At 38.2% G+C, this 14,863-nt stretch overlaps 3 protein-coding genes across 6 annotated transcripts in view; 2 read left to right on the plus strand and 1 right to left on the minus strand.

Moving 5' to 3' along the window:
* LOC111801615 (coilin-like) overlaps positions 1-3,338 on the plus strand; it is a 34,490-nt gene extending 31,152 nt beyond the window's left edge. Inside the window, exons 6-13 of the mRNA XM_023685663.1 lie at positions 258-326; positions 603-732; positions 1,356-1,399; positions 1,479-1,691; positions 1,969-2,040; positions 2,126-2,275; positions 2,523-2,679; positions 2,767-3,338. Of these exons, the coding sequence (XP_023541431.1) occupies positions 258-326; positions 603-732; positions 1,356-1,399; positions 1,479-1,691; positions 1,969-2,040; positions 2,126-2,275; positions 2,523-2,679; positions 2,767-2,993 (1,062 nt within the window). The 3' untranslated portion in view covers positions 2,994-3,338. The remainder of the gene's footprint in view (positions 1-257; positions 327-602; positions 733-1,355; positions 1,400-1,478; positions 1,692-1,968; positions 2,041-2,125; positions 2,276-2,522; positions 2,680-2,766) is intronic.
* Positions 3,339-3,362: 24 nt separating this feature from the next.
* On the minus strand, positions 3,363-7,094 carry LOC111801614 (protein-tyrosine-phosphatase MKP1-like). The gene is made up of 3 exons (XM_023685662.1): positions 6,852-7,094; positions 4,216-6,770; positions 3,363-3,766 (listed from the first exon to the last, which is right to left on the minus strand). The coding sequence occupies exons 2-3, from the start codon at positions 6,592-6,594 to the stop codon at positions 3,665-3,667; spliced, it is 2,481 nt and encodes an 826-aa protein (XP_023541430.1). The 5' UTR covers positions 6,595-6,770; positions 6,852-7,094; the 3' UTR covers positions 3,363-3,664.
* Positions 7,095-9,604: 2,510 nt separating this feature from the next.
* On the plus strand, positions 9,605-14,182 carry LOC111801618 (pentatricopeptide repeat-containing protein At1g13040, mitochondrial). 4 transcript variants are annotated; one of them, XM_023685669.1, is made up of 5 exons: positions 9,605-9,969; positions 10,216-11,306; positions 11,995-12,084; positions 12,252-12,481; positions 13,911-14,182. In XM_023685669.1, the coding sequence occupies exons 1-2, from the start codon at positions 9,708-9,710 to the stop codon at positions 11,292-11,294; spliced, it is 1,341 nt and encodes a 446-aa protein (XP_023541437.1). In that variant the 5' UTR covers positions 9,605-9,707; the 3' UTR covers positions 11,295-11,306; positions 11,995-12,084; positions 12,252-12,481; positions 13,911-14,182. The 4 variants fall into 4 exon arrangements, with proteins under 4 accessions (XP_023541437.1, XP_023541434.1, XP_023541435.1 ...); XM_023685666.1 differs by having other exon boundaries at positions 9,605-11,306; XM_023685667.1 differs by having other exon boundaries at positions 9,605-11,306; positions 12,263-12,481.
* Positions 14,183-14,863: the final 681 nt, after the last annotated feature.

Consider the following 14,863-nt stretch of genomic DNA (forward strand, 5'->3'; position numbering starts at 1 on the left):
TTTTTGCTATCAAGGTACGACTCTAGGACGAATGAAAAGATTGAAAAGGGAATTTTGACTTTGTTATTTCCTCTTGTTGGAATTTGGCAACAGAAAGATGAAATATTTTGTAACTAGATCCATCCAAGGATTTTGAATTCTTCTTTCAGAAACTTAGTATTAAAGATTCAATCGTCTTATCATTTATAGATAAAACCAACAACTTAAAAGTCAGTACATGAGAGAGAGTTTCTTGTGTTCTCTTCTTTTCTTGTCAGGGTCCTAGTAGAAGTACTCGTCGTAAAAAGGCAAAAAGACATTGGTTGAGGGAAAGAGCTCAAAATGAGGTATATTGACGCTGTAAATGGTAGTTTTTCATTGTTTATTGTATTTTGTCATGGGGGTAAAATTCCATCTTTACTTCAAATTTCTACCATGTGTCAATTCTTTATTTTATCATTTTGAATGCGAAAAGCCAAAGTTCTACTAGGTCTCATTATACATATATTTCAGTGTGTATGTCCTGAACTGACAAATATGCTCGTGTAAAGTTAGAATTTGCATTGGCAAATATGCCCATAATTGTATTGAGGTGTGGTCACCTGATTCCTTTATTTTTGCAGCAACAGCAGCTGTTATTGGAAACAAGTGTTGATCAAGGACCTAGTCAGAATGATGATGCTGATATGGATGATGACACTGTTCCTGTGGTAGTTAAGCCCGGACACATTCGCTTTGAGCCAGTTGGAAAAGGTCTGATGATTTCTTTCTATTTTAGACACAGTGTGAGAAAGTGTGAATGTGTGAGATCCCACATCGTTTGGTCAGAAAGTCTCTCCCTAGCAAACACGTTTTAAAAACCTTGAGGGGAAGGCCTGAAGGGGAAAGCCCAAAGAGGACAATATCTGCTAGTGGTGGGCTTGGACCGTTACAAATGGTATCAGAGCCAGACACCGAGCGATGTGCCAGCGTGGACGCTGAGCCTTGAAGGAGAGCGAAGACCAAGCAGTGTGCCAATGACAACGCTGGGCCCCGAAGGGGGGTGGATTGTGAGATCCCACATTGATTGGAGAAAGGAACGAGTGCCATCGAGGGCGCTGGGCTCCGAAGGGGGGTGGATTGTGAGATCCCCCACATCGACTGAAGAGGGGAACAGAGCATTCTTTATAAGGGTGTGGAAACCTCTCCCTAGCAGACGCGTTTTAAAAACCTTGTGGGGAAGTCCGAAAGGGAAAGCCCAAAGCGGACAAAATTTGGTAGCGGTGGGCTTGGACCGTTACAGGAAGTGTCTTGCCCGTTATATTTGTTTGATTTTATATTTTTACAATATGGATCTCACAATTATGAATTCCCCGGTTTCTCTTATATCATTACAGTGGCTGCGGATCAGACTGAAAAACAACCAAACCACTTGCCTTTGGTATCCATACTGTTCCATTGTCTTATGCCGCCTCTTGATGTTCACATTAGCCAATTATTATTGTTTTGTTATGCTTTAGGAGACATTACACTGGAATGGCATAACCAACAAGAAGAAGGGTCAGAAATGGGGCAAAGAGAAAACTTCATCTTTGAATAGGAACAATTCTAACAATCATACAGACGAACCTCTTCGGTTGCCTACTACTGAAGCTGAGCAACATACAATTTCAGCACCTGTAGTCGGTCTCATAAATTTTGATGAACTTGAACCGTGCAGTGGCTTGCCTCAGGTTTGGCTTCCTCAGTTTGATTAATCTGCTTGCTTTATTACGTTTTTAGTTGGGCATGAATGGCTTGCAAAGTGGAAGGATCAAGTCATGTTAACAGTTTCCATCAAATTAAATGTTTATCATTTCCCAAGTCTTTAACTTTTTCTTTAGGGCCAATTTCACAAGTCACGAAGTTTATATAGAATTTTATAGAGGCAGCAACAGGTGTTACCTATGTAGTTATAGTATTAATTATTAAATTTTATTCTATATATAATTTGTGTTTTATTTATTGCAGAAAGGTGATGTAGTTGCATATCGTTTGATTGAGTTATCATCAACCTGGACACCTGAGATTTCCTCCTTCCGAGTAAAATTCGTCTTCACTGAAATTTCCTGTCAGATTCCCTATCTCCACAGCCTGTATGTTATTCTATTTCTTTTTCTTGTTTCAGGCTGGTAAAGTATCATGGTACGACACTGAATCCAATCGAATTATGCTAAATCCAGTTCCAGAATACCCATTACCTGTTAAAAAGGAGATGGACGAGGATTCTGCATTACACTTAGATTCAACCCCATATGGTGAAAATGGCTCTTTAAAGGTATTAGTGCCAAGCACAGTCTTTGGTTTGCCATCACCCAAATCATTTTTTCTCTCCGATTTGTCACATAGTGAAGTTATTTTATGTATATATATATATCAACTACCGGACTATAGTTTATGTTCACCTGTTTTCTTTGTAAGCAATATTATTGTTATCTATAGGAACTACTAATTGATACACATACATGCCTAATCTGTTGCTTATCCTTGATTACAACGAACTGACAAATAGAGGTCTTCAACAGATAGATTTTGCCTCTCTTGTTGATCTTCGGCTTATCAGGCAAGGAAGCTTGGATTCTTCAAAAACTATGGTTAACCAGGAAAACACTTCTGCTAAACAAAGTGCAGAAAGTTCCATATTCGCCCATAGCATCGGAAATGCCAACGACACTAAACAAGGTATCCATTATAGTTTGTAGCCATAGTAGGATTAGTTTACTGGGAGCTGGTTACGTTTAATGGGCTTATTTTATAATTGGTCTTCAGGTAATGGAAAAGTAACTGCGTGGGATGAAATCAGCGAGGCTCTGAGTGCAAAGAAAGCTGAACTTACTAAGAATGATGGTTGGAATCGAGAAGAAAGTTCAGGAAGGAGGCCAGATGGTAGGAATCAAGAAGAAAGTTCAGGAAAAAGGTCAAGGTCCTGTAGGGCACTCAGAGGCAGCGCCCTTGGTCCAATAGTGGCTCTATTAAGAGCTCGTAATGAAATCTAAGAAAAATCTTCTGGGTCCAAACATTGTCCCTGTATTTTTGCTGCTCAGAAGTCAGAAGATACGCTCTTGTATAGTTTGGAATCTGTTGGTGCTAATTTACTGTGATAGTGCTGCCTTCTACCGTCAAGCTCAGACTCGTTAGTGAACTTTGGTTAAAGGCATTTTTTGGTTGGAATTAGGTGACAATAGGATTGCATGCCAGACCAACTAGACGTCCTGCACTGCCAAATCTATATAAGCTGTTGATGATGGAGCTTCCAAGGATGTTATCTATAGTTTTGTCACAATGGAAAGCATCTCTCTCAAATTATAAATGCATGGGAATTTCGGTAGCTTCAACATTTATATCTCGTGAAACTATTTAAATATTCTAATTAGAAATTTATCTTATTCAGTGTTTAAAAAAATAGCATCTGAAATTTTCCCTCGACAACAAAGGGAACTAATCGCAAGTCTAATTGAATTTTTTAATCTAACTTCTACTTTCTTCAAGAGCAGGTGAAAACACTGATTACTCTGTAAAACTCAAGACTATTGATGGCGTTTTTGTCTATACATGATCTCTGGAGGATTGGATTCTCTACGTATATATATACATCTCACAAGCAGCTCACATCAGTTCTGCCGTGGATGCCAGTTTTACCTTTTGGAAGGCCTTCCGCTACAGTCCATCAAGTCTTCACCGACCACAGATCAACACATTCTGTTTTTTGAGGTAATGAATTGCTTATATGTGCAAGGAACTTCTCGGGCTCCTCACCTTCTCTTATTATCTGCACACATAGGATACTCCACAAAATGAGCTAAGGTACATAGTTTCAAAATAACATCAAAAGCAAAACTGTTCAAAACATGGAATTTGAGAGTTAAAATGACGATTAATCTACTAAGCTTATGTTGAATGATATGGCTACTAGTATAGAAATCCCAATATTTAGCAAGTCATGTAGAGGTTTTAGGTGTCACCCTCCAAGTTGCCTTCTATTGTGAGTTATGCAAGTAGATGGACTTGCTTTACTAGCAAATAAAACAGAGAAAGGAGGTGTCATTAGAAATTTACTATAAGCATGAAATATACACTTTTGAGATCCTCTGTTTCTAGGAAAACATTTTCCTCTCAGAAATAACATAAAAGATTGTCTCCCATTAGCTACTCAGTCTAGCATGTTGAGCAAACTATTTTCTCTATGAGAAGAGAACTTCTGAATAATTGTTTACGTACCTGTATTTTCGTATCTCTAGGAATTCCCTTATTGTTAATGAATATACGTCCGATCATCTCCCAGTGAAGATGTCCATCTTCATTGTCGTCACTCATTAGTTGACCGTCATCGTCTTTATGCAAAACTTCACTCCCCAGCCAGATAAATAAGTTGTTGTAGCCGTTTGAATCCAAATTTGTATCTGGTGCAAACAATATATACACTGATCTAGAATTGAGATTCCCGAATTGATTGATCTCCACTGTATTCATTGAAGGCCACTGGTAAAAAATTGGAGTTTCTGCTTCTGCAAACTTGTATTCTAATTCAGTGCAAGCCCCAAATCTATCAATGTCCAAATTTATATCTTTACTACTGCTTTTATTCTTGGATTGGCTGCACCCAGCTATCTCCAATGCATCGTTGTCTAAGTTGAGCAAAGAAAACGATGATGACCGAACTATTTTCCTCTGAACCTTGCAGGCTTCTTCAATGGAGGGCAGCAACATCCCAGGTGGAGGATGACTCCCTCGACGCTCTGCAATTGAAGGGGAGGCTCCTCTTGATGTCAAATTCGTGTTTCCTGCCCTTAACAAGGGGTAAGAGGGAAAGGACTCTACAAAGATAGGATGAGTTTCTTTGTGGTGTAAACAAAAATTATCTATGATGGAAGAGTTTTTAACAGCTGGATGTACTGAATCCATGTCGGACGGTGATGGTTGCCGAGAAGACATATACGATAAGTCGGACCAATTAGACGATGATGGTGAAAAGGTAAATGAACTCGAGTTATCAGATGTAGAAGGAGAGAGTGAAGGGGATTTGGTGCCGAACTTTGGACTTGTCCCTCCTTGAAAACTCGAAAATGAATCGGGTGATCCCAGAGGATGAATCGGTAACGATAAAGGATCGTCTGGGATCGAGCTCACCTTAGAATCTTCTATTTCCTGATCCAAGTTACGAGCTGGAAAACAGTCAAAAGATTCAGGTGAGTCACACAAATAGGCTGTGGGTGAAAGTGGTGGAGATGCAAGGTCAATTGAAGAAACAGGTGCATTTGGATCTTCATCAATATTTGCAGTCATCATGTCCATATCATCAAATGCTCCTTTAGTATCACAATCCAATTCTGAAAAGGATGTCACAATATCTTCTGTAGTTTCGTTTTCGATCTTCCTTTTGGTCGTGTCCCACCCATTTTCTCTAACGGGAAGGTAATTTTCCGAATCGGTATTAGATATATCGAAAGGTGGAACAACCCCATCCGAAATCGCCCTGTGAAAAATTTCGAAATCTGGATTATACTCCTCAACCTTCCGAACTTGCCCTTTGGAATTATCAGCCAAATTTTGGCCATCCATCAAAGCTTTCCAAAATCCCAATGGTTCATCACCTTCTTTGATGCTAAGGATAGGGCCTCTTGCCTTTTCGTATCGAATGATCTGCGACGCTGCTGCCTTAGCCGAGTTCAACATCACAGAGTCACACTTCTCCCCTTCCCAGACATAGATAGCCGGAGGAACGTGCACGACAAATGCCCCACGAGAATCAAGCCCTTGGACAGTCGGAGTGTTCAACATCTTAGGTACAAGATGAAGTGGATCATAAGATGAATGAGGAGCCATCCTATACATCCTCAAAGTCGAATCCGGGCTAGCAGGCAGGGCATGAACCCGCTTCTGGCACTGCAATAATTGACAAGCAAACCCCAAGTTCGGATTAGCCACCCCTCGAGCGGCCTTTACCGATTGAAAAGCGTCCTGAAAGCTCCGACCTTCCTTCCACATAAGGTATGCTATTACAAGAGAAGTCGACCGAGACACTCCTTGAAAACAATGCACGAAAACCCGACCACCGAGCTCACAAACATCTTCAAAGTAATCAAAAACATCATAGAGAATGCTAGTGATATCCTCTGAAGGAGTATCTTGCAGCCAAAGAGTTTTGTAAACAAATTCACCCTTGAAATACTCAGGACACACAAACCCAACACAATTCAACACATGAGTGATCCCATTCTGCCTCAAAACCTCTCGATTCTTAGCCACAGAATCACTACCTAAATACACATGATCAAGAATTTTCGAGCATTTCTTATCAAAAAACGCAAGTTTATCCTTCTTAAACTCAAATTCCCTCACAGGCTTATCATCAACAACCTCTCTCGGAGTTTCTGGGTTTGGCCAAACACCAAGATCATCACAACCCGCCGGTGGCCACTCCTCAACACTCCGGCGACTGATCGAAAGCGGCTGCAGCGGCGGCAAACATAACCGAGCTTTATTACTATTCGACACTAAGCTCCGATTATCACGGGGCTTCGACGGTGACCGTTCCGACCACGAAACCGACCGGAAAAATGCGTTACGAGTACAACCAGCCACCCTCTTTTCATCCATCTCAAAAACTCTATAATACCCACTTAACTCGTATCCATTTGAGGCTTATTCCTAGAGAAATTAGGTACAGAACAAGAACAATCGCCCACTTTCTGTCTCTAGAACTGTTGAATTCGCTGCCCAGATAGTCAAATGGAGAGAAGCAAAATCAAGATTCGACCCAGTTCATCAAATTCCTGGACAATAATTGAAAAATCAAACAGACAATTTTCGAATGGAACAGGAAAAAAAACCATGAAGGAAATTGGATGACTTACTTGAAGAATCTAAAAGCCTTGGGGGGCTTCGAATAGAAAAGTTGCAGAGCTTTGACACTTCGAGAGCAAACAAAACCAGAAATTGACGTCTTAGAAGCACAAATTGGACCAAGCCAATGGCAAGAGAAATTGCTTTGGCTTTGTAGAGAGAGAAAGAGAGAAGAGAGAGAGAGAGAGTCAAACCGCCACGTCGGTGTTGGATGGTCAGACAATGCATGCATGTCAAGTCTTGTGATACCATTTATTATTGCTTTTATTTATTTATATAAAAAGAAAAACGAAAGAGAACAAATAAATAATAATGGAACTATTAATCAACAAATTCAATATGGGATGGAGCTACGCTATGTTTACCCGCCTCTTCAGGTTTCCCTTTTTGACCCCTACACGTGGCAGATTCTAGTTGGTGGTCAAGCTTGTTTACCAACCTCTACTTGACAGTTGCTTTGACAGAAAACAACGTGGTTGGTAATTTAATATCTCTATTTTTTCTTATTTTTCTATAATTTTTTTTCATTTAATTTTTTTTAAAAAAATTCCTTATATAAATACCTAATTTTCGTGAATATTAATGTAACAAGACGTTTGTATAAAGTCTACTATTTTTGCACGAAGAAATATATTTATGATAAATTGTGTATTACATTTATAGTATTATTTTAAAATAACAAAAATAAAAAATAATTAATAGCATTTGACACGTCATCTTCAAAAAGTACCCAATATTTTATTTTTGTCAAAATTTGAAATTCAATGATATCTAAGAATGGAATTATTTTATTATATCATATAGAAAATTTCTATGGATTTCGTAATCTAATTACTGTCACAGATATTTTTTAGGAAATAGATAAAAAAAAAAGATTAAATTAAATTAAATTAAATAATATGATGATTTTGAATAATGGGTCTCATAGAAAGTTTGGTTAATAATATAATATTAGGAGCAGTTAATTTTTATTTTTTTTTTATTTTTAATTATAATTATTTTTTACAACGTCGTGGATAATTAAATGTTAATAGAAATATATTATTTTTTTTTAATAATTCAGCTGTAATTGATATGTACTACGATAAAAAAAAAAAAAATTAAATTTTTATATAATAATTTATTACCGTTTTTTTTTTAATTGAATGGAAAATATGAGATGATGACGTGTAAAAGATGACAAATATTAAATATTTAAAGAAAATTTTGTTTGACCAAACAAATAATTGGAATTTATTAATCTAATTTCATCATTTTTCCATTTTTGGAAAACCATTATAATAATAGATGCTTTGACAATGTAATCCTAGAGATGAATGGAAATTACCTAACTGTCCTTTGTTGATGGTTGTGTGGTAGGGGTATTTTTGTACTTTGATCAACTTTGACGGTGTTTGTAAAATCTATTTGAATATTAAAATAGTTGGGCCCTAAATGGGCCGTTTGTGGGAGACATTGGGCCCAAATGGTGTTGGGCCATGTACGGGGAGAATCCGGCCCAGACAGATCAAACACAGGGAATGTGGTGGGAGCTTGAATGCTATAGTAGCCATTGTTGAAGTGCAAAGGGACAAAAGGAGGCCCACTTATTTACACAATAGTGCTTTGGTTACGCATATGTCTGACCTGATAACTAGTTATCACCTCCTCGTCCAGCTCTATAGTGGGCCTATTACGTAATGCATTCAGGCTCACGATTTTAAAACGTGTCTGCTAGAGAAAGGTAGGGAATGTTTCGTTCTTCTCTCCAATCGATGTGGGATCTTACAATCCATCTCCCTGTGATGTCCAATGTCCTCACTTGCACACAGCCCATGTGTTGGACTCTGATATCATTTGTAATAGCCCAATACCACTGCTAGTAGATATTATCCATTTTGGCCTATTACGTAATACCGTCAACCTCACCGTTTTAAAACACGTTTGCTAGGGAGAGAATTCCACACCCATATAAGGAATGTTTCGTTCTCTTCCCCAACCGATGTGAGATCTTACCATCCACCCCTCTTGGACGTCCAACGTCCTTGCTAGCATACCGCCCTCGTGTTTGGCTCTGATATCATTTGTAACAGCCCAAGATCATCGCTAGTAGATATTGTCTGCTTTAGCCCGTTATGTAACGCCGTCAGCCTCACCGTTTTAAAACACGTTTGTTAGGGAGATAATTCCACACCCTTATAAGGAATACTTCGTTCTTCTCTCTAACCGATGTTGAATCTCACAAATCCAGTAACTTCTATGAAGAATGCAACACAAAGGAGGCTCGAGAATTTGTATAAGGCAAGGGCTGATGAAGGGTGGTAAACAAAAGGCGTTTTCTAGTCCCCTCGAGTCAGATGGTATTTCGTGAGGGTGTGCCACGATGAAACAAGGATCGAATTGACTTCGGTATAATTACTTTAATGTTTTATTCTATACTTTTAAACATGATTTTTTAAATCATTAAAATTAATTAAATGTATTAAATAAATACTTAATTAAAAAATAATTTTAAAAATTTAAAATTTTAAAATTACTTCCGTAACAAATATTAATAAATAGAATATATCAAAATGACGTCCGAAAAATTCGGAGCCCATTGATCGACGACAATCTACAAAGATGAATTGGGCCCCCAAATTGAAGCCCATTGTTTAAACGTATTGGGCCTGAAAAGCTGAGCCCATTATAATCCACCAAAACGCATTGGGCCTCCGAATAAAGGCCCATTCTTTTGTGAATGTCAATCGCTCAAGCACTTCCCAAAGCTGCTACTCCGCCATCGCCAGGTTCCTTCGCCATCGTTCAACTGAGCGTTCATCTCTCTTTCACTGAACGGTCAAACAGTTTCGAGCATCTGCAAATTCGGCTCCAATGGATTCTTGTGAATGCTTCAGCATTGTCTTGCTTTAGCATTCCGACCGACATGCATTGATATGTATCACAGCGTAAACCGCCTCGTCTTTCGAGCTAGTATCACCAAGTGTGTCAAGGTTGGTTTAATTGATGAAGCTATCAGGATATTCGATGAAATGACTCAATCGACTTGTCCTGTAACGAGCAGAGACTACAATCGCTTTATTGGTGTTCTGATTAGCCGCTCGCGTTTCGATTTGGCCGAAAGTTATTACTCGAGAATGATACCTCAAGGTTTTTCTCTTACGCCATTTACTTACTCCAGGTTCATTTCTGCTTTGTGTGAAGTTAAGAATTTCGGTCTCATAGCTAGGCTGTTAGAAGATATGAATAGGCTTGGCTATATTCCTGACATTTGGGCTTTTAATATATATTTGAATCTCTTATTCCGTGAAAACTTTTTAGAATTGGCTTTAGAGTTTTTTAACGAAATGGTTTCGAAAGGAAGGGAACCTGATGTTGTAACATACACCATAATAGTTGATAGATTGTGCAAAGCCAAGCAATATGGCCAAGCTGTGGAGTTTTGGCATTTTATGGTTCAGAAGGGGATTAGTCCAGACATGAAAGCCTGTACGGCTCTTGTTGTTGGGCTCTGCGATGGTGGGAAAGTTGATTTAGCATATGAGCTTATGGTTGGTAAAATGAAGGGTCAGACGAAGTTCAACAACTTGATTTATAATTCTCTGATGAGTGGGTTTTGTAAAGCTGGCCGGATCTCTAAGGCACTGGCCATCAAGTCATTTATGAGTAAGAATGGTTGTGAGCCAGATTTGGTTACCTACAATATTTTGCTGAATTTTTTTTGCGATGGGCTTATGTTGGAGGATGCAGGGGAGTCGATGAAGAAGATGGAGAGGATAGGAATGGAGCCTGATGTGTACAGTTATAATCAACTTCTTAAGGGTCTTTGCAAGGCTAATCGGCTGGATAAAGCATATAGATTGATGAATAAAATGTGGGAGAAAGGGTTGTGTGACACTGTTTCGTACAACACTTTGATAAGTACACTATGCAAAGCATTGGCAACTAGAAAGGCATACAAGCTATTTGAGGAAATGGGCCAGAAAGGTGTTGCTCCAGATGTGGGAACATTTGCAACTCTTATAAAAGCTTTTCTTAGAGAAGGAAGCTCCCATATAGCAAAGAGACTTCTTCATAAGATGACCGAGACAATTCTGTTACCTGATCACATATTTTATACAACGGTCATAGATTACCTTTGTAAGACGGGGAAGATTGAGATGGCTCAAGGCGTCTTTCATGACATGATAGAGATAGGAATCTCCCCTGATGTGGTCTCATATAATGCTCTTATAAATGGGCTTTGCAAGGCCTTTAAAGTTCATGAGGCCATGTTACTGTATGAAGAAATGCAAATGAGAGGATGCTGTCCTGACGAGGTAACTTTCAAACTGATAATTGGAGGACTTTTACGAGAAAAGAATCTTCCTTTGGCTTGTCAGGTCTGGGATCAGATGATGGAGAAGGGCTATACGCTTGACAGATTTCTATCCGAGGCTCTTATCAAGGCCATTCAGTCGAGGGATGCTGGTTAACCATGGAACTAGGTTGTACTCTATCCTTCCTTCGTATTTTCCTTGTCTTAGTTGCCATGTCTTAAAAGTAGCTCCCAATTCTTAAATACTATGTTGCCTGATTCTATGTGTATTGACATGATAAAAACTTGATGACGGTTATCAAATTCTTGTGTGATCTAATTCGTAACCGTTATCAAGTATATGGAGCCATGGCTGTCTTTCTTTTGCCTGAACGCTCTTTCATCCATACAAATTTCATATGCCTAGTGGTTTGTTGAGACGTTGGCATGGGGCAGCATAATTGACTTCACCCGTATGATGTTGGTATTGATAGAGAAATTGATACGTCGAGGGTGTCCCCTTAATTTCTGTCCTTTATTCAAGGAGCTTAATGGCTTAAGAATTTGCTGAAGTTACGAGCTTTTCTAGAACTCCTTTATCCTATGTTAGAGTCGCCATTTTTTTTTTCCTTAATCTTAACCTTTTTTTGTGTTCTTCTTAACATCTCCTTGTATGTAATCGTAATCAGCTAAGAGCATCATTACCCTTTTCCCCAGTTTACATTTACTTCATTGGTGGTATTTGGAATGAAGAGGGATACTAAGTGAACTTGTCAGAAACTGAATGTTTTCTCCCTTATCTTTGAATGGTACTGAAACGAACTTTTGAGTAGAACAATGATGCGAGATTTGACTCGGTTAAGTAATTATTTGTGCAGGAAACAAATAAGCCTCTTAAAGATATAAATCACATTTTGATACGACTGTTCATCCGTGGGATCCCTGGAAGATCCTTTGGCAATTGCGAGGTTAGCCACTTTATTTTCTTTCATATGCACTCTAATCTTGTAAGTGTTATATCAGTGGGGCATTTTTCCGCTATGAAGGTTTTTATTTCACGTTCATGAAAGCATAGTCAACATGGAGTCTGAAGTTTGTATGTAATAATAAAAGATTCAATCTTTCTTTCTTGGAGGCTTGGACCAGCTCTTTGACTTCTCGTGCTCCATTCCGTGTTTGCATACATATACATCCATCTAATCCATTGGAGTTTTCAAGAGGGATTTGGTTATAATTGTACAACAGACATGGAGGTGCTTAGCTTTCCAGGCATTGCACCTGTCTTGGAGAAATTTCCCTTCTGATACAGTGTCCAAATTTCTTATACGACCCTATCTTCGGACTCGTGCTCATTGCAAAAGTCAGGTATTGTCGTTGTTATTCATTAGATTGAAGCTTTGTTATTCCATTCACCCTAAAAATCCCACAAAATAGCACACACTCTAGCAAACCATAAGAATTGGTCCTTTTCAAGAAAGGGCTGATGGAGGAGGAACTCCCTGATCATATCACCAGTGTTCCTGTGCCGAGCTAACGAAAAATCAAATGTCTGAAAGAAATATTTCAAATGCATCTTGCAGAATCACATCTCCAAAAGAAAGAAAAAAAGAAAAAAAATTGATCTAGGTCTTCCTCTGCCTTCCGAGAATACAACAAAACGGGTCAACTAACCATGACATTTTTTCTCGTGAGTCGATCGATAGTATTAGCTCGGCCATGTAAAACTTGCCATATAAAGATCTTCACTTTCCTCGGAATCCTAACTCTCCATAGAGAAGAAAAAACCTTCTCACATAAGGATTCAACAAGCTACAAAAAATGGATTTGCAAGAAAAACCCTCCATTGAGTTGGGAGGACTCTACACTTAGAACATCCTTTTTCCCAAGCTTAAAACGACCTCTCCAAGAAAGACAGAGAGAGAGAGAGAGAGAGAGACAACTTCTGTTGCTCCCTATTGGTCTAAGAGTGACAAAACTCGAACGAAATGGAAACTGAGCTCCCCTACTAAACCAAAAACTCAGAAACCTCACGATTTTGGATGGAAGACAAACGATAGAGATGAGGGAACACAAAGCAAAGCGGTCTATCCCCCACAGACTGATCTTACCACAAATATGTTTCCTTCTCCCCACCACACAATGAACCAAGTGAGAGAAAGATGGGAGCTCAAACAAGATAGCCCTCCATAGATTCCAGTAACTGCCTTTAACCCCACTCGACAACCATTCAAGGACCAAATTGCTTGCAATAATCCTGTGCCAGATAGATCGGGTTCAAGAGTGAAATGCAAAAGCCATTTGGCTAACAAAGCTTTGTTACGAGTCCTTAAACTTTCTATTTCTAACCTCTCGAAGTAAACCGACTTCTCAATGACCTCCCACCTAACCAAGTGCGACCCTTTTCCTCCTTCCACCTCTTCCCAAAGGAAACTACATATAAGCTTCTCAATATTCTTACAAACCATATATGGAGCTCTAAAAAGGGAGAAATGAAGCTTGTTGAACAAAACCTTATACTTCTTAGATTGAAGCTTGTTGAACAAAACATTATCACTTCGTCGATATGAAATGTATGTCTGTGATCTCTCTCATATTATGGATTACATTATTCAGTTACATAATGGAAGGAGCATTCAATTTGCATGGTCATGTCTGCATCTGTCTGATGTGAACATGATGCCGTTGTACCATTTTCCCTCGGGTTATTCTCACTGCTATGTTTTTTTTTCTCACAAAAACAAAAGGTCTAGCTTGTAATATATTCTCTTATTTATTTATTTTCCTTCTAAACTAGGACTAGGAAGCCCTGCTTAGCATCGAAAACTACCGGGATCGAGGATTGTATTTCTCATCACATTGATGGCATAAGAACAATGGCGGTGCAGTTGTGAACACGTTCAAGGCAATGTGAGTTTGTGTAATTTTAGTTAGCCAAAATTTTGCACGAAAAGTCGATGCGTGTTTATATATATGCTAGATTTGTTCATAAACTGTCTAGATATCGTGTATAAGATAGAAGTCCAATTGAGAAAGTTGGATTCAATATAGAGATACCTTGCCCTCGCTTCAATTTGCAAAATAAAAAAATAAAAATAAAAATAAATAAATAGACTCTTCCAGGTCCATTGGCGATTATTTTAAATGATGAAATTTCATTTTTTTTGTCGGACTAATTTTTTTTTTTTTTATATCAAAAAACATCGCATGTAATATGTCTAATATTTTTTATTTTCTTTATTTATTTAATCTTTTGATTAATTGACCGAAAATATATGTTTTAGGAAGTTCGAAAAAATTTGTGAATTAAACTAATTCAAATTTATTGTTAATTTAAATAAATATGTTTTTGGTTAGTATACAATTATTTATACATATTTATTTTATTTTTATTATTTATTCTCTAATAATTCTTAAAAATGAATTTTAATTATTTGAAAGATATATTATTAAAATATTTGTTTAAATTGAGAGTTTTAATTTAAGGAATATTTTGTATGGTTGAAGCACATTGTAAGGAATATTTTGTTTTCCTTTTCAACCCGAGGGATCTCATAATCCAACCCAATATTTTGTTTTCCTTTTCAACCCATGGGATCTCATAATCCACCCCTTGGGAGCTCGAGTCTTCGCTGGCACACCGCTTGGTGTCTGACTTTGATATCAATTGTAACCTACTACTATCAAATATTGTCCGCTTTGACTCATTACGTATCACCGAACCTCACAGTTTTAAAATGTGTCTATTAG

Source organism: Cucurbita pepo, chromosome LG09 (assembly GCF_002806865.2).
Source record: "Cucurbita pepo subsp. pepo cultivar mu-cu-16 chromosome LG09, ASM280686v2, whole genome shotgun sequence".
Lineage (NCBI taxonomy): Eukaryota > Viridiplantae > Streptophyta > Magnoliopsida > Cucurbitales > Cucurbitaceae > Cucurbita > Cucurbita pepo.

What these genes read in the sequence shown, in the direction of transcription:
- LOC111801614 (XM_023685662.1), bottom strand. Translation starts at nt 6,594, where the DNA reads ATGGATGAAAAGAGGGTGGCTGGTTGTACTCGTAACGCATTTTTCCGG. An exon ending in CTAGAGATACGAAAATACAG is followed by an intron (nt 3,767 to 4,215) that starts GTACGTAAACAA and finishes CTATGTGTGCAG; the next exon opens with ATAATAAGAGAAGGTGAGGA.
- LOC111801618 (XM_023685666.1), top strand. Translation starts at nt 9,708, where the DNA reads ATGCTTCAGCATTGTCTTGCTTTAGCATTCCGACCGACATGCATTGAT.